The 14,843-nt window shown below is 43.1% G+C and overlaps 2 protein-coding genes across 10 annotated transcripts in view; one reads left to right on the top strand and one right to left on the bottom strand.

The window, feature by feature from the left end:
- Positions 1-3,383, top strand: part of AKAP12 (A-kinase anchoring protein 12) — a 112,827-nt gene extending 109,444 nt beyond the window's left edge. For all 5 annotated transcript variants that reach the window (XM_070796374.1, XM_019967597.2, XM_070796375.1 and 2 more), the window contains one exon: positions 626-3,383. The gene's annotated coding sequence lies outside the window, so the exon portion shown is untranslated. The remainder of the gene's footprint in view (positions 1-625) is intronic.
- An 8,175-nt stretch (positions 3,384-11,558) lies between these two features.
- Positions 11,559-14,843, bottom strand: part of ZBTB2 (zinc finger and BTB domain containing 2) — a 28,704-nt gene continuing 25,419 nt past the window's right edge. For all 5 annotated transcript variants that reach the window (XM_070796379.1, XM_070796381.1, XM_070796380.1 and 2 more), the window contains one exon: positions 11,559-14,332. In XM_070796379.1, coding sequence (XP_070652480.1) covers positions 12,961-14,332 — 1,372 coding nt within the window. In that variant the 3' untranslated portion in view covers positions 11,559-12,960. The remainder of the gene's footprint in view (positions 14,333-14,843) is intronic.

Consider the following 14,843-nt stretch of genomic DNA (forward strand, 5'->3'; position numbering starts at 1 on the left):
GAGACCCAAGTTAGTTTCCTTTTTCTCATTGACATACTCATCAGTCTTACTGGTGTCCTAAGAGTAGTGACTTCGTTTTACCGCCAGTATGACTGCTTTCTAAGAAAATAAAGAGGCCTGTGTGTGTGCGCACAAGTGTGCATTTGTGTATGTGTTTGGCCCGAGGACATAAAAACTATGTTGTGCTCACTCAGCACCATACCAGCTAGTTTGTTGCATTTTTAAAAAAATAACTAGAAGTCCAAAGTAGGTTTACACGCTGCTGCTTGAAGCTCTCTGGGAAAATTATTGATTTCTTCCAGCATAGTGACAAGCACTTTAAAAACATTTCCTGTGCATATGAGAGCCTAACTACTGCTGTTTGGGTATGGATTGGCCAAAAAGTTCGTTTGGGTTTTTCTGGAACATCTTATGGAAAAACCTGAACGAACTTTTTGGCCCACTTAGTAGCAAAGGACATTGTATTTGGACTCCTCGCCATGTTTGTTTCCTACGGAGTTCAGCCTATGGTTTGCACCAGGGTCCCCATTGGCTGCATCTCACTCTCACAACTCTTGGTGCTATTGCAGAAATGAGAGAGGAAAAGCAGATTTCATTTACTTTTGATTCTAACTTCCTTCCACAGTTACACTTGTGTACTTGCAAGACCAGAATGTGAAGACAAGTAGGGGAAGAAATTGAATGCTGCTGATGAGACCAGTCTTTCAGAACTTTGGAAACCGAAGAACAGACGTGTCAACTGCTCATTTCCCGAGAACCCCTGACAATCCTGAGGCTTCATCGGGAGCTATAGCCAGATAACATTTCCTCTCGTCAAGACCACACTGACATTTTCCCTCAGTACCATATAATGTTTCTGATTCAAGGTCCTCAATTCTTAGCCCGGAACTGGAGTTGGCAATTCTTGGGTCTGCTTCTCAAACTGGAGTATCATTCTTTATGTATTTATATGTATGTTTCAAGTAACCCTCCTTCTGTATCTATTGTATATTTTTTTTTTTCTTAACGTCTAAGGAAATGTACAGCGTAGTGCAATTCTTTTGTATCACACATTATATGACGGGGCATGCGGCCACAGTGAAGTCTCGGGAAGCTTTCTGCTGCCTCAGTTACAGCCTTTGAAAACAGCTCTCTAGAAATAACATTCCTGATCAGAAGCTCCATCTCTTTTAAAATTCACTAAGGATTAGGTTACATGTTCAGTATCACTCTGAAATAGGTCCCTTTCCTATTATGCATAGTATGCTAAAAATAAAAGTGTTTTTTTTTTTTTTTTTTTGCGGGGGTTGTTGGGGAGACATACAGAATGTCCCATTGTTGCTGGGAAATTTTTCTTCCTAGCCCCCGGGTGGAGGTTGGAAGGAAGTTTTTTTCAGGAGCAGATTAAGTTGGAGTCTTTTCTCCTAATTGTTACGGTTGTTTGGACGGATGCGTGTGCTTTCATTTTGAGGCAAAGTAGTGAAATGTTTTCACAGTATCAAGAAAAGAATTGACTGCTTTTGAGTCAACCTTACATGCTGGATCCCCATTCACACAGCACGAAATAAGTCAGAGTCTTTACAAATGGTATTTTGATAGATGCTGGATTGTTATCTGTGCCATATTTGTGCCCACTCTTTTAAGAACAATGTAGCATTATGTTCATTTGGATAAATTGTGATTTGACAACCGATTTCAATAAAACATTTGCTTCACTTAGATTTGCTGGATTTCTTAGATAATAGGAAGGCTGGGTCTTATGTTTACTGCATCCGAAAAGCAGAGAAGCTAGAACTTTCTAATATAGTCACTACACAGGGTCACTGGCGGAAGTCAAGGGCAGAGAGGCTTCCACTGAAATAAACCAGGAGCTTTTCAGATTGAAGGTACTGAAACAATGCTACCATCTGGTGGTGCTTCCTGAAAAGGTTAGTTTTCTTTGTTAATACGTGTTAATGACAAATGTCTCTAGAAAGACATTTTAGGAAGGCTTAGCAGTAAGAATTTTAGGAAGGCTTAGCAGTAAGAATGCCTTGCCTAACCGGTGATCTTGGAAAAAATTCTTAAAGTATCAAAATGATTTCTAGTTCATGCTAATATACAAAAGATTCTGTCAGCCAATTGCTACACACACAGAACCATCCCCTATCTACTGGAGAGTTTCTACTTTTTCATGGGTAGAGAACCAGTCTGGTGTATACACTTCTTAAATTTTACGTAAACTCAGTACTCCAGTTTGAGAACTGAAATTTCAACTGCTGATTAAATTATTTTAAAGCATAACACTCAAGCAAAACTAGAATAGTCCTTTTTTTTTTTTTTATTTTTTAGCTGAAAGTTGGCTGTTAAAAGCTGGAAAGTAATTTCTCATAAACCAACAAATCTGATTACAATAAAAAAAAAATATTGGCCATATTAGAAACACCCCTCATGCTAACAGCATATGGCTGTGCAGTTGGAGAACATTTAATATCCTTTTAGGAGTTATTTGCACATTTAATAGCTACTTATGCTTAATTATTAAACTTTAAAATCTCCAAATTAAAAATACCCTCTGATCTGAAGATCTTTCTTTTGCCAGCTTGAGACTTAAAAAAAAAACCTAAACGCTGGTGTCAATTTCTGAAGATCAACTGAAATTTGGAGATGACAGCAGTTTTTAAGGAGTTCATTAGACTTCTAATTATTGACTGACTTCCTTTCTATGTCAGGAAGAAGGTTTGTGCTGTTTTGAACAGATTAAAGATTTGTGTAGTTTCTGGTGATCATTTTGGGGGGTTTAAATTCCATCCTGCCGCTCATCCTATTGGTATTTGGTCTTGGCCAGGTCATTCCAGCCATCACAGTTGGTTTTTCAGTGGCAGTTGCTTGGTGACTGTGCTCTTTTGATGTGCCCTGGGTTACTCCCGTTCAGGTTCTGTACTTGTGTCCGTTAAGCATCATTGTTTTATTAACAGGAGGAATGCTATTAACAGTAGCATGACATACAATTCTGTATTATAATTTTAAAGCTGCTGTTGTGAAGTCCTTAAGCATCAAATGCAAACTGCAGAAGTTGGAGCAAGTGCCTAAACTTTGCTAATTTTTGCATTACTATGGAGCCATGTACAATAGAAAGGAATGCAAGACTTGTACACTCTTGCTGTTTCTTATACTTGAGGAATATAAAATGTTCCCCCTCAGGTTCTTTTGCTAATGGTACACCCGAGTTGCCTCTCTCTGCCACACAGATAACTTTGTTCCGATATTTCCTTTGAGATATTGAAGGGCTGGAAATTTTAGCTTTCAGTGTAAGCTTCAAGCTTAGCGGTTTTCCTTTAATCTGAGACAATATTTGATTCTTACTTCTGTTTGGGGGGGATGCAGATTTTTCATTTATCTAAATAAAATGCAACCTAATTAAATACCATGGATTTTCTTTCTGTAATTTCACCTTAATTCAATTTTGATTGCTCTTTACCGTTGTGAGATTCATCACGCATTTCACTTCTACTTTTAACTATACGTAATCATCCCTTGCGACACTGTCCACAGAGCTTCCTGGGACTGTACGAGTGCACAGAAATCTCTTCAGTGATTCTTAAGCTTTTCGGGTTAGGGACCCCTTTGATTAGATGCTCAGTAAGCCTCTGGCTGACATCCAGCCCCACAAATAAGCACAGTTTTATGCAGTTTTTGGATAGCCACACTCTGAAATCCCAACCGGGAACCAGAACCAGAGTTAGAAAACCCTTATCTGACAGCAGAAAAGGAAATGGGCACAGTGCAAGGATTCCCAGGAAGAGGCTGGCACCTGAATGTGACCAGTGTCACAGGGAAGAAAGAAAAGGAAGTCGCTTCGTGGTGCCTGACTCTTTAAGACCCCATGGACTGTAGCCCACCAGTCTCCTCTGTCCATGGGATTCTCCAGGCAAGAATACCGGAGTGGGTTGCCATTTCCTCCTCCAGGGGGTCTTCCCGACCCAGGGATCGAACCCGGGTCTCCCACACTGCAGGCAGATGCTTTACCCTCTGAGCCACCAGGAAGTCCCCTTAGCCACCCATATCCTATTGTTGGTGTCACATGACTGTACCTCTAATGTGATTCTAGGGATGAATCTGCTGGGCAGCCTGGCACAGTTTTTGTACAAATGCAAGTTCCTCCTCACTACCAAGTTCCTTACCATCTCCACCCTATGGTATATCGCTGGAATTAGGTAAATGACTTGGCTCTCCTTTTATAAATTAGAAAATTGAGATATAGATCACCTGTCCTTATGCGATCACACAGATTGTAGCTAAGGTGACCAGGACTTAGAGATGGCATTGTAATGAAAATAATATAATCATGACTCTTTTTTTTTAAGTGCTGTCACAGCTTAGAAATCACCTCCCGACACACACACACTTTTTTGATGTTTAAATATTAACAGGCATCTGTATAGTGCATGCCAAGTTGATTCAGTCATGTTTGAGCCCACCAGTCATGTTTGAGCCTACCAGGCTTGATTCTCCAGGCAAGAATACTGGAGTGGGTTGCCATGCCGTCCTCCAGAGGATCTTCCCAACCCAGGGATTGAACCTGAGTCTCCTGCATTGCAGGCGGATTCTTTACCTGCTGAGCTACCAGGGAAGCCCCCATCTGTACAGTATCCAAAGCAATCTCGTGACTTTTTGCATATTCTCCTATTTCTTGTTGACATGAAAAATTTTAACACAAGAGAAGTATTACATCCAACCTTAAGAGAAACTTGCCTATAGATAGTATTCATATTTGGAAACCAGAGTTGGAATAATATTTCCTAAATGACGAAATTAGGACTCAATATGTTATTTTCCAACAACAGGATATGTTTGCTAAGTCCTAGCACTAACTCGCCCCTCTGCTTTTTCTTGTTTGTTCTAAAACTCCCACATAACCTGATATAATTAACAAGCACAGAATACTTTACATTAGGTTAACTTAAAAACCACATTGTGTTTGATCCTAATTACGCTTGTTAGCCTCAGAAGCTCTCCTAATTCCGGGAAAAGCAGATGGGGTTGTCTTTAGGACTTGAAACCTGGACATAGAGTTCCTTGTAAAGGCTTTATGGAAAGGGTACAGCCGCATTGGCCAGTGGACCATTTTAAAGAGTGGGATTTAAACTAAACGGTTACTAGTTTAACAGAGAAGAGATGCTCTCCCAAGGCAGTGTTGGGATTCTGCCTGTCAAGTGCCCAATTCTGCCCACTCCCCTGTCAAGTTTTGGTTAGGGTATTAGGGGTGTGATTAATGGTTAGGGTGTTAATGAGTTGGGACCAAAGATACTTGTGATCCTGCAAGGCCCAGGACAACCCTTCTTAAAAAAGGAAGTTTCTACCTAAAATGCCAATGCTTCTAGAGAGTTGCTACTCGAGAATTAAAGATCAGAGGTTAGAAGGAGACTAACATGTTACTATGGTAATAGCTATCTTCACCACCACCATCATCATCACCAGCTAGCAAGAGATAATTGTTGTTTAGTCACTAAGTCGTGTCCGGCTCTTTGCGAACCCATGGACTGCAGCACATCAGGCTCCTCTGTGGGATTTCCCAGGCAAGAATACTGGAGTGGGTTGCTGTTACTGGAGTATATTAAAATAGTGACACTTTGGCTTGGAGAGCTAAGAGGGAAATCAAGAGATGGTTAGGAGATGAACTTAACAGGACACAATACCTGATTAACTGTTGTGGGAATACCATGGCGTGAAGAATGAAGGTTCTGGGGAATTCTCTGGTGGTCCAGTGGTTAGGACTCGGCACTTTCACTGGCTGAGGTTCAATCCCTGATTGGGGAACTAAGATCCTGCAAGTTGTGCAGCGTGACTAAAAACAAAAACCAACCAACCAAAAAAAAACCCACACAAAAACAAAACCCCTTCAATCCCTTCCCCAAATAAAATGACAAGCCTTGGAAAAAAAAAAAAATGAAGTTTCTGCATTGCCAAGCTGGATGTGGAGACATGGGTACATGAGCTTCCCTGGTGGCTTAGATGGTAAAGAATCTGCCTACAATACAGGAGACTGGGGTTCGATCCCTGGGTCCGGAAGATTCCCTGGAGAAGGAAATGGCAACCCACTCCAATATTCTTGCCTGGAAGATCTCGTGGATAAAGGAGCTGGGTGAGCTACAGTCCATGGGGTCTCAAAGAGTCAGACACGACTGAGCCACTGACACACACTGAAATGGGTAGAGGTGGGCAATGATATTTGCTTGGAAAACGTTCAATTTGAGAGTCCTATGAGATTCCCAAGAGAAAATGCAGGATCAGTAGCTGGATATATGGGTCTTAGAAAAAGACAGAGAGACATAAACGGCTCTTCTGTCCTCTCTATGCCCTGGAAGAAACAGAAGGGAGAAAACAACCTACACAGATGCCTACGACACTGCTTAAAAATCTCAGGCACAGACTCTGGTGGCAAAGAAAGATGAGGCTTACCCTGTCTCAGCAGTTTCCTCGTTTCAGAATGTATGACTAGGTGCTTCGCAAGGTGCTTGATAAACTAGAAAGCAAAATGCACCATAGTACATTAACATCAGTAATTAATAAAACCACCCACCAGAAGCAACCTGATGACAGTTGTAATTAGATAGATTCAGAATAATGACGTTGCTGTTTCTGAAATATTAATACCATAAACATCTTTTTTCAGACATGTTCTTTTTGTGCATCATCTGCGTTTCTTATCTTTCCTCCTCTCCCTGTTGCCTTCTCAGTTTCTGCGGTCTGCTAGCCCCTCTTCTAGGGCGGAGGTGGGGGGCATGCTCTGTGGGGGAGGGGCTCTGGCTGGAAGGGGGCCAAGCCTGCAAGGCCTCTCCCAGGGCTCCCTAGACCGTGCATCTTCCTGGTGCCCAGTTCTTTCTGGCTGGCTACCTTCGGACCTTTGTCTGTTTCCGGGCATCTTCATCTAAATGGAAGGATAAAAGGATTATTTTGTCTTTTGCTAATCAAAAAAAAAAAAAAATCATAGAAATAAATGGCTAACAGCAAGGAAGGATTTCCTAGGCAGAGAGATTTCCTAGGCAGAGCCCCTCCCCCACAGTGCATGCCCCCCACCTCCACCCTAGAAGAGGGGCTAGCAGACCGCAGAAACTGAGAAGGCAACAGGGAGAGGAGGAAAGATAAGAAACGCAGATGATGCACAAAAAGAACATGTCTGAAAAAAGATGTTTATGGTATTAATATTTCAGAAACAGCAACGTCATTATTCTGAAAGGACCCTGGATGGGGAGACCTGGACTCTGTAATGACCACCATTTGTTTCCTCATCCAGATCTTTGCCTCTCTTAGAGTAAGGAAGATTGTCTAGGTAGCCTCCTCAAAAACTAGTTAAGGTGTTTAATTACTTTGGCTGCATTCTTTTCTGTGCTCAGATTAGAGGCATTCAGAACGAGAACAGAGAGGTTTAGAACAAATCTTGTGCAATTGTTAAGTGCGTCCGACTCTGCAACCCCATGACTGTAGCGTGCCTAGAATAAATCCTGTGCTGTGCTTAAGTGCCCAGTCGTGTCCAACTCTTTGCGACCCCATGGGCTGCAGCACGCCAGGCTTCCCTGTCCTTCACTATCTCCTGGAGTTTGCTCAAACTCAGGTCCACTGAATGCCATCCATCCAGCGCATCCTCTGTCATCCCCTTCTCCTCCTGCGGGGTTCTCCAAATTTTGCTACTAGCCTCATCACCATCATCCTCTTTTGGGAACCTGTTCAACGTGCACAGTCTTGGGCCCCACTCTGAATCGACTGAATCAAATACTCTGTTGTTGCTGTTGTTCAGCCGCTAAGTCACGTCCGACTCTGTGACCCCATGGACTGCAGCCAGGCTCCTCTGTCCTCCACTGTCTCCCTGAGTTTGCCCAAATTCATGTCCATTGAGTAGGTGATGCTTTCTAACCATCTCATCCTCTGCTGCTCCCTTCTCCTTTGCCTTCAATCTTTCCCAGCATCAGTCTTTTCCCATGAGTTGGCTCTTCACTTCAAGTGGCCAAAGTATTGGAAAGCTTCAACATCAGATACTCTACAGTCTGTTTTATGAAGCCCTCCAGAAGATTCTGATGTGCTGAAGTTTTAGAACCTCTGTGGTAAAGGCAATAAATCAGATTTAGGTTCATCTCCTCAATAGCAGCATGAATAGGTTAACAGGTGAAAAAGTTTTCCCTTTCAGATACTTACCCCTTTCCTGACAACCCTCCCCTCCGTCACTTCTAGTCCACAAAAATGTTTGCACATTTGGGAAGGTAAGAGTTGAGCCACATGGTTTGAATCCTGACTGGGCAACCTCAGAAAATTGGTTAACTTCTTTGGGCCTCAATTTCTTTAACTGGAAACAGCACCTGTGTCTGACAGGACGGCCTGGAGGAGTTACTTTAAACCTGGAGCACCCAGACAACCAATACAGGATCTTGCCTCTGCGTGCTCAGCCCTGCAGTGTGTAATGCCTTCTTCATGAGGCGCGATCTTCCCAGTAATCAGGGAATTTAAGCAGGGCAGGTTTGACTATTTTCCAGACTAGCACAAGTTTGAGTCAAAAATTCATAGCTACTTTTTATGTTTAAAACATTTTGTCTGAGAAGAACGAAACCATGGAACATCATTTCACCCTGGTCCGTTTTTTTTTTAAATACTATAGATTCTCAGTTTAATTTTTATTTTATTTAGAGAGCTAACAGTTTCATTTAGAGAGTTAACAGTTCAGTGCTGTTCTTCCAATTGTGTTTTGGGAGAGCTAGTTCTAGAAGAGGAAGTTTCATCGATCAGTATCTTAAGCTCAATAATTTTTTTTAATCTGCTTAAAGATTTCTAGGTCTGCATCCTTCTTACCTGCAAGCGATATATAGCAATAACTTGTTCTGGACCAAAATGGAGGAATAAAGCAAAGATTGTCATACAAAATGCAGTCAACCTGAAGAACAAGTTAAATTGCATGACAAGAAACTGTCATGTTCTCATACTTTATCTTAGAATTAATTCCTAGTGGATTAGTAAGAGAGGGCTTCCCCTCCCCCATCACAATTCCCAGCCAAATTTCAGGAGGTACCGCGTACATACCATCCTCTGTAACTATCCTTCTAAGTGCTTCTATCTCTTTAAACACAGCAATTTGGATTTTCCCTGAAATGTGTGACTGAGGTCTGACATTCTGAAATTGAAGCATTCACTTTGGATGTTTCAGCCCTTCCCCTTCTGGCAAGGTAAAGTTAACAAACAAGAATAGTGACTGGTTTTGTGACTTTAACAAGGCTTGAGGTCCACCCTAGACTCCATTCTTCTGTTATTATTCAAGCTACCTTGTTAATTTATTTCTCAGCTTAATTGAAGGATAATTGATAAATACATTTTAATGGAATGCTTTCTTCCCATTAAGCCCATATTTCCTATGGTAACATATAATCCTACAGTTCCTACAAATCTATTTTTTAGCAACATCTGTTGAATGAATCATTTATTGTTTTCCCCAAGAAAGGAAAAGTAATAGACCCAGTGGTGTTAATAAGGGCTAGACTGTGGGGGAAGTGTCAGTTACTCAATCCTGTCTGACTCTTTGCAACCCCATGGACTGTAGCCCGCCAGGGTTGGCCATAGGATTTCCCAGGCAAAAATACTGGAGTGGATTGCTATTCCCTGCTCCAGGGGATCTTCCCAACCCAGGGATCAAACCCAGGGATCAAACCCATGTCTCCTGTGGCTCCTGCACTGCCAGTGAATTCTTTACTGTCTTGAGCCACCACAGCAGCTCAAATTCATCCTGAAGCTTAGGTGTTCAGATTGCTCATACCTTCAACTGATACGGCCAAAGCTTATTTCAGCTGGTACCATCAGATTTCCCCAGTGGTCCAGTGGTTACGAATCTGCCTGCCAGTGCAGCAAAATCCTGCTCCAGGAGGATTTCACAAGCTGTGGGGCAACTCAGGTTGTGTGTTGCAACCACGGAGCCTGCACACCCTGGAGCCTGTGGTCTGCAACAAAAGAAGCCACTGCAATGAGAAGCCTGTGTACTGCAACTAGAGAGCAGCCTCCCCCCGCCCAAATTAGAGAAAGACTGCCGGCAGCAATGAAGACCCGGTACAGCCAAAAATTAGATATATGTTTTAAAAATTAAAAAAAAAAATTGGTACCATCCAAACTCAGAATAAAGTGTTAGTTTATAACCTCTTGGGATTAAATGGGAACAGAGCATCCCAGGGTAAGGTTGGCTTCTTTATCTGTACTCGACTTTTGGTTTAGGGAGGGAATCGGCATTGTCCAGGTCTGCCACATGGAAGAGGCTGCTGCAAGCTGTTAAGAGCGCCTGCACTCCAGCAGGGGAACAGAGTGCCTGCCCTTTTCATCAGGATGTGGGCGTTTACCTCTCCTTCTTCACCTATCAGATCCTTAGTGATTCCCATGACTTCCTGGTCTTCAAGACCCCCTTGTCTGCCGGAAGGGCTGGGAGGCACACTCTGATTTTCCCTTTCAGATATTCACTGAAGCTAACTTGGCACAAGACTCTCATTTAAATTGTAAGATGTAAATATATAGCCCTTTTCCAAGGGCTTTCCTGGTGGCTCAGATGGTAAAGAATCTGCTTCCAATTCAGGAGACCCAGATTCCATCCCTGGGTTCGGAAGATCCCCTGGAGAAGGGAATGGCCATGCACTCCAGTATTCTTGCCTGGAGAATTCCATGGACAGAGGAACCTAATGGGCTACAGTCCATGGGGTTGCAAAGAGTCAGACACAATTAAGTGACTAACACATACACACACAGCCTTATTGAAGGTTTTACTTTCTGTGGTCAACCTTCATCCTATTAAATGGAAAATTCTGGAAATAATTCATATGTTTTAAATTGCAGCCATTCTTGGTGGCATGATGAATTCCTGCACAGCCCACTCCATCCCTCCCAGGTGTCAATCATCCCTTTGCCCAGTGTATTCTGCTCGATAGTCACTTAGTAGCCATCTGGGTTATCAGATGGACTGTCAGAGTACAGCAGTGCTCAAGTAACCCTTATTTTATTAAAAATGGTTCCAAAGCACAAGAGCAGTGATGCTGGCAATTCAGCTATTTTCTTACTGTTTAATTTATAAATTAAACTTAAGTATGGATGTATAGGAAAAAACATAACTTCTATGGAGTTTGGTACTATCTGTTCACATTCTTGGGATGTATCCACTGAGGGTTAAGTGGGGAGGGACTACTGTAGTTTTTTTAATCAGTGGATTATTTGTATTTAATAATCTAGGTTGATATAGCCTGTATTTGTGTCGTCTTTAGGCAAACACTTTGACCTCTTTTTTCCTCCTTTAACAAAAAAATAGTTCAATAAGTCAATGTCCAGACTAACTTGTGGTCAAATTTTGACTCTTCATAGCTTCTTCTTATATTGTTTACTCGTTTGATTCTCACAGTTTTATGATCCAGTGCAGTTACTGTCTTCATTTTACAAATAGAAAAGGTATCCCCCAGGTTAGGGGAATTTGCCCAGAGTTCAGCAGGTACAAGAGGAGATACAGCAATAAAGTGACTTGGGCAATGTTCTCTAATCACCCTTCCTGCCTCTTTTTTTGGCAGACAAAGTAATACAGAGATAAAATCATATACCCATTTAATCAAATGTTTATTCAATGAAAGTATGTATAAAAACTTTACAAATCTTAGAACGCAAACTATACATGAAGTAGGATGACGGGATATTCAGTTTTTAACATACACATACAGCACAGTTATTAACCGTTCTTCCCTTTCCCCTTCGGTCCTTATTTCTGGCTCCTGTTTTATCCTGTGAGACCATTCTGTTATTGGCCTAAAGGAAGATTAATGGACAACTTTTACGGCTTTCAGGCCAATGGAGGAAATTTCAGGTTTGTTTTTTTTTTTAATGGGAGATTAAACATCAAAATTAAGCTTTTTTCCAAACAGCAATTTTTTGTCCTGATTTTTCTCTGCCATTTTTGATGCTTCAGTGAATGTTGCCAGTAACTATCAGCATTAACATTTAAAGTCATTAAAGTTCCTACATTTGCTCACAACTTTCCCTGTAAGATGCATATTCTTCTATCTCTCCCCGACCCCTGCATACTCACACTGATTTAAAAGCAGTTGACTGGTGCTAAAAACAAATTTACCACTGGCAACTGCTAGAATGGCATATTGTTTTCTATTCAGAAAGACAATCTATAGAATGGTACTTTCAAGTCTGATTTTTAAAACCACCAAGAAATTTGTTGGAAACTGAAACACATATTTTGTTGTTATTCAGCTTTGAAAAAAGCCAGCAATTAGATAAGGCATGTGCATTAATTCACCTGTTTACAGCAAGTATCCACGCATTTTCTCTTCCAAACACACAGACCCACAGCTTGTCATGTTTTACCCAAAAATTAAGATTGCCATCACATTATTACTTTTTCTCTTTTGTGTTTTGTTCAAGTAGATTTCTCAACTAATGATTTTTCCTAACTGGACATAATCTCAAAGGATGCATTCTGAAATAAGACACCTGGAGGATAGCTACTAAGAATGTTTTCTTGGGTTTGAAGTTTCCCCACACCTCTAGATTTTGCATAGTTACAGAGCCCCACTGTATCTCTAAGAAGCATGCTGTATTTTTCAGACATTGTCTTTCTGAGAAGGGAGACTTATTACCCAGGGAAAGTCATAATTTTAGCTTGCCAAATTGCATTGGAGTTGTTTTGTTATGTTATATACCCTTCATTAGTTCCAAGTAGGTTTTTAAATCATCTAAAACTTCTCCAAGTCTATGAGCTTATAAGTACTACTGACCATTATCTTTCCAATATCCCCTGAATTAAAGAAATATGTTCCAGGTTTATAACGCACAGAGCCTTTAAGAGGAGGGGCTGGGGATGGGGCAGGAGGGGTGCGGGGAATGGGGCCGGGACCTCTCTGTATCATGCCATGGAGAACAAGAGTTCTGAATTGGGGGAAGGGAAGTAAGAGAGTCTTTGTAAAAATGAGTTTTTAAAAAGATAAGTAACATTCAGTCTAACAACACTGTTTCCTGTTCCTTTTTGATGGAAGCCAACACCGGGTGGTCAGGTTCCGTCACTTCGGAGTCCCCACTGCCCAGGAGAATGGACCGCCCCTCCTCCAGGGCGAACACGTCTGAGTTCTGGTTTTGGCATGAATGTTTAACCACCTCGTTGGGAGTGGAGAACGTTTTGTCACACAAGTTGCATTTGTAGGGTTTGTTCGTCTGTACCAACATGTTGTCCATCTGGCTGCCTTCCTCAAAGGTGCAGAGCTCCAGAGTCTGTTTGTCCACCATGGTGTAGGTGTCGATGCTCTGGTTGAGGCACACGTGGCGGGCCGCCTGGTTGGCCCTGCAGAAGCTCTTGTCGCACGTGCTGCATTTGAAAGGCTTCCCGGTGTGGATGTACATGTGCTCCCGCCAGTGGCTTTTCTGGATGAACTTGCGGCCGCAAATGGTGCACTCGTACTTGCGCCGCTTGACCTCCCGCTCCTGGTCCGCCTGCTCCAGGTTGTCAATGTCCGCGATGTCCGAGGGCGGTGGCGTCTCCGAGTGCGGCTGCCCATCGATGATGGGCGAGTCCGAGATGTGCTGGAGCTCGCTGTCGCTGATGATGCCAGCCTCTGGCACTTCCATGGCGTCTTTGCCGAGGTCCGCCGCGTTGCTGCACAGGGACAGGGGCACGCGGCTCTCGCCAGGCTGGCTGGCTGTGAAGGGGACCCCCGTGTGAATCTGGAGGTGCTCCCGCAGGCTGCTCCGCAGCGTGAAGCGCCGCCCGCACAGGTGGCAGGCGTAGTACTTGGGGAAGCTGCCGTTCCTCTTCATGATGCTCGGCTTGACGTGGGCGATGGTGAGGGGCGCGGGCTGCTCGTCCGAAGAGGAGGCTTCCAGGTTGGTTTCCTCCCCGGGGGGCGGGGGAGGAACGGGCGTGGAGACGAGGTCGGGCGACAGCGAGGTCTGCAGTGGGTCTGAGGGGGTCATATGTGTCCGGTTCACCTGGCTCAGGTTGGAGGGCAGCTGGGAGAGCTGGGAGGCCTCGGGCCCCTGCTCCTGGCTCATCCGGGTTGCCTGCGGCCGTGGCTCTCGGCCAAGTTTCTCAGGCGCCGAGGTGATCTTGGTGGCTTGTCTTAGCTGGTGATCTGCGATCTGAATGCCGTACAAGGATGACGCCAGTGGGAAAACTTGGTCGGGATGAGAAAAGGCCCCTTGGCTGGCCAGGCTGGCCTCCTGGATCAGTGGGTAAGCGTGCAGAAACTTGATGCCCTGCTCCAGCCGCACTGGGTCGATCAGCTGCGGCGCCATCTTCCCTGTGTACATGAGGTGCAGGAGATAGCTGAAGATGTCCGGCTGGATGTCGGTGGGTTTCAAGCGGACACACTCACTGAAAGAGACAAGAGAAAAGTCTCAGTGGATGTCAGTCAGTGACTCAAGTGATTCCATAAAACCCGAGAGAAAAACCAGGAGGGCTCTTACAGAGGCAAATGAAACAAGACCCATCTCCCATATCTTACTGTGAGTTTCATGAACTGGAACACTCAAAAGGGTGTTCAATGGGAACGTATGCAATTTAATTCTAAAACTTATAGGTTTCTTAATAGAACAGACAGGAATACAATAAAGATATTTTAAAGGACCGAGAAAGGGTAATTCATGTTAAAGAAATATGGTATCTTAACTCATAGACTCTTGAAGTAGTCTTTCTCCTAGTAACCTATGTAAAATTGTATCATTTATAAACAACTGTATTTTATGGAGAGGATCCATTGTTGAGTGGCCCATGACCCAGTAAATGGTTAAGAATCCCTGATGTGCATATCTTTCAGCTAAATGTCTAGGACTTTATATTGATTCAATGCCATCTGGAGCGCAACAGATCTTTTAAGATTAAGAGT

The sequence above is a fragment of the Bos indicus genome, chromosome 9, assembly GCF_029378745.1.
Source record: "Bos indicus isolate NIAB-ARS_2022 breed Sahiwal x Tharparkar chromosome 9, NIAB-ARS_B.indTharparkar_mat_pri_1.0, whole genome shotgun sequence".
Classification (NCBI taxonomy): Eukaryota; Metazoa; Chordata; class Mammalia; order Artiodactyla; family Bovidae; genus Bos; species Bos indicus.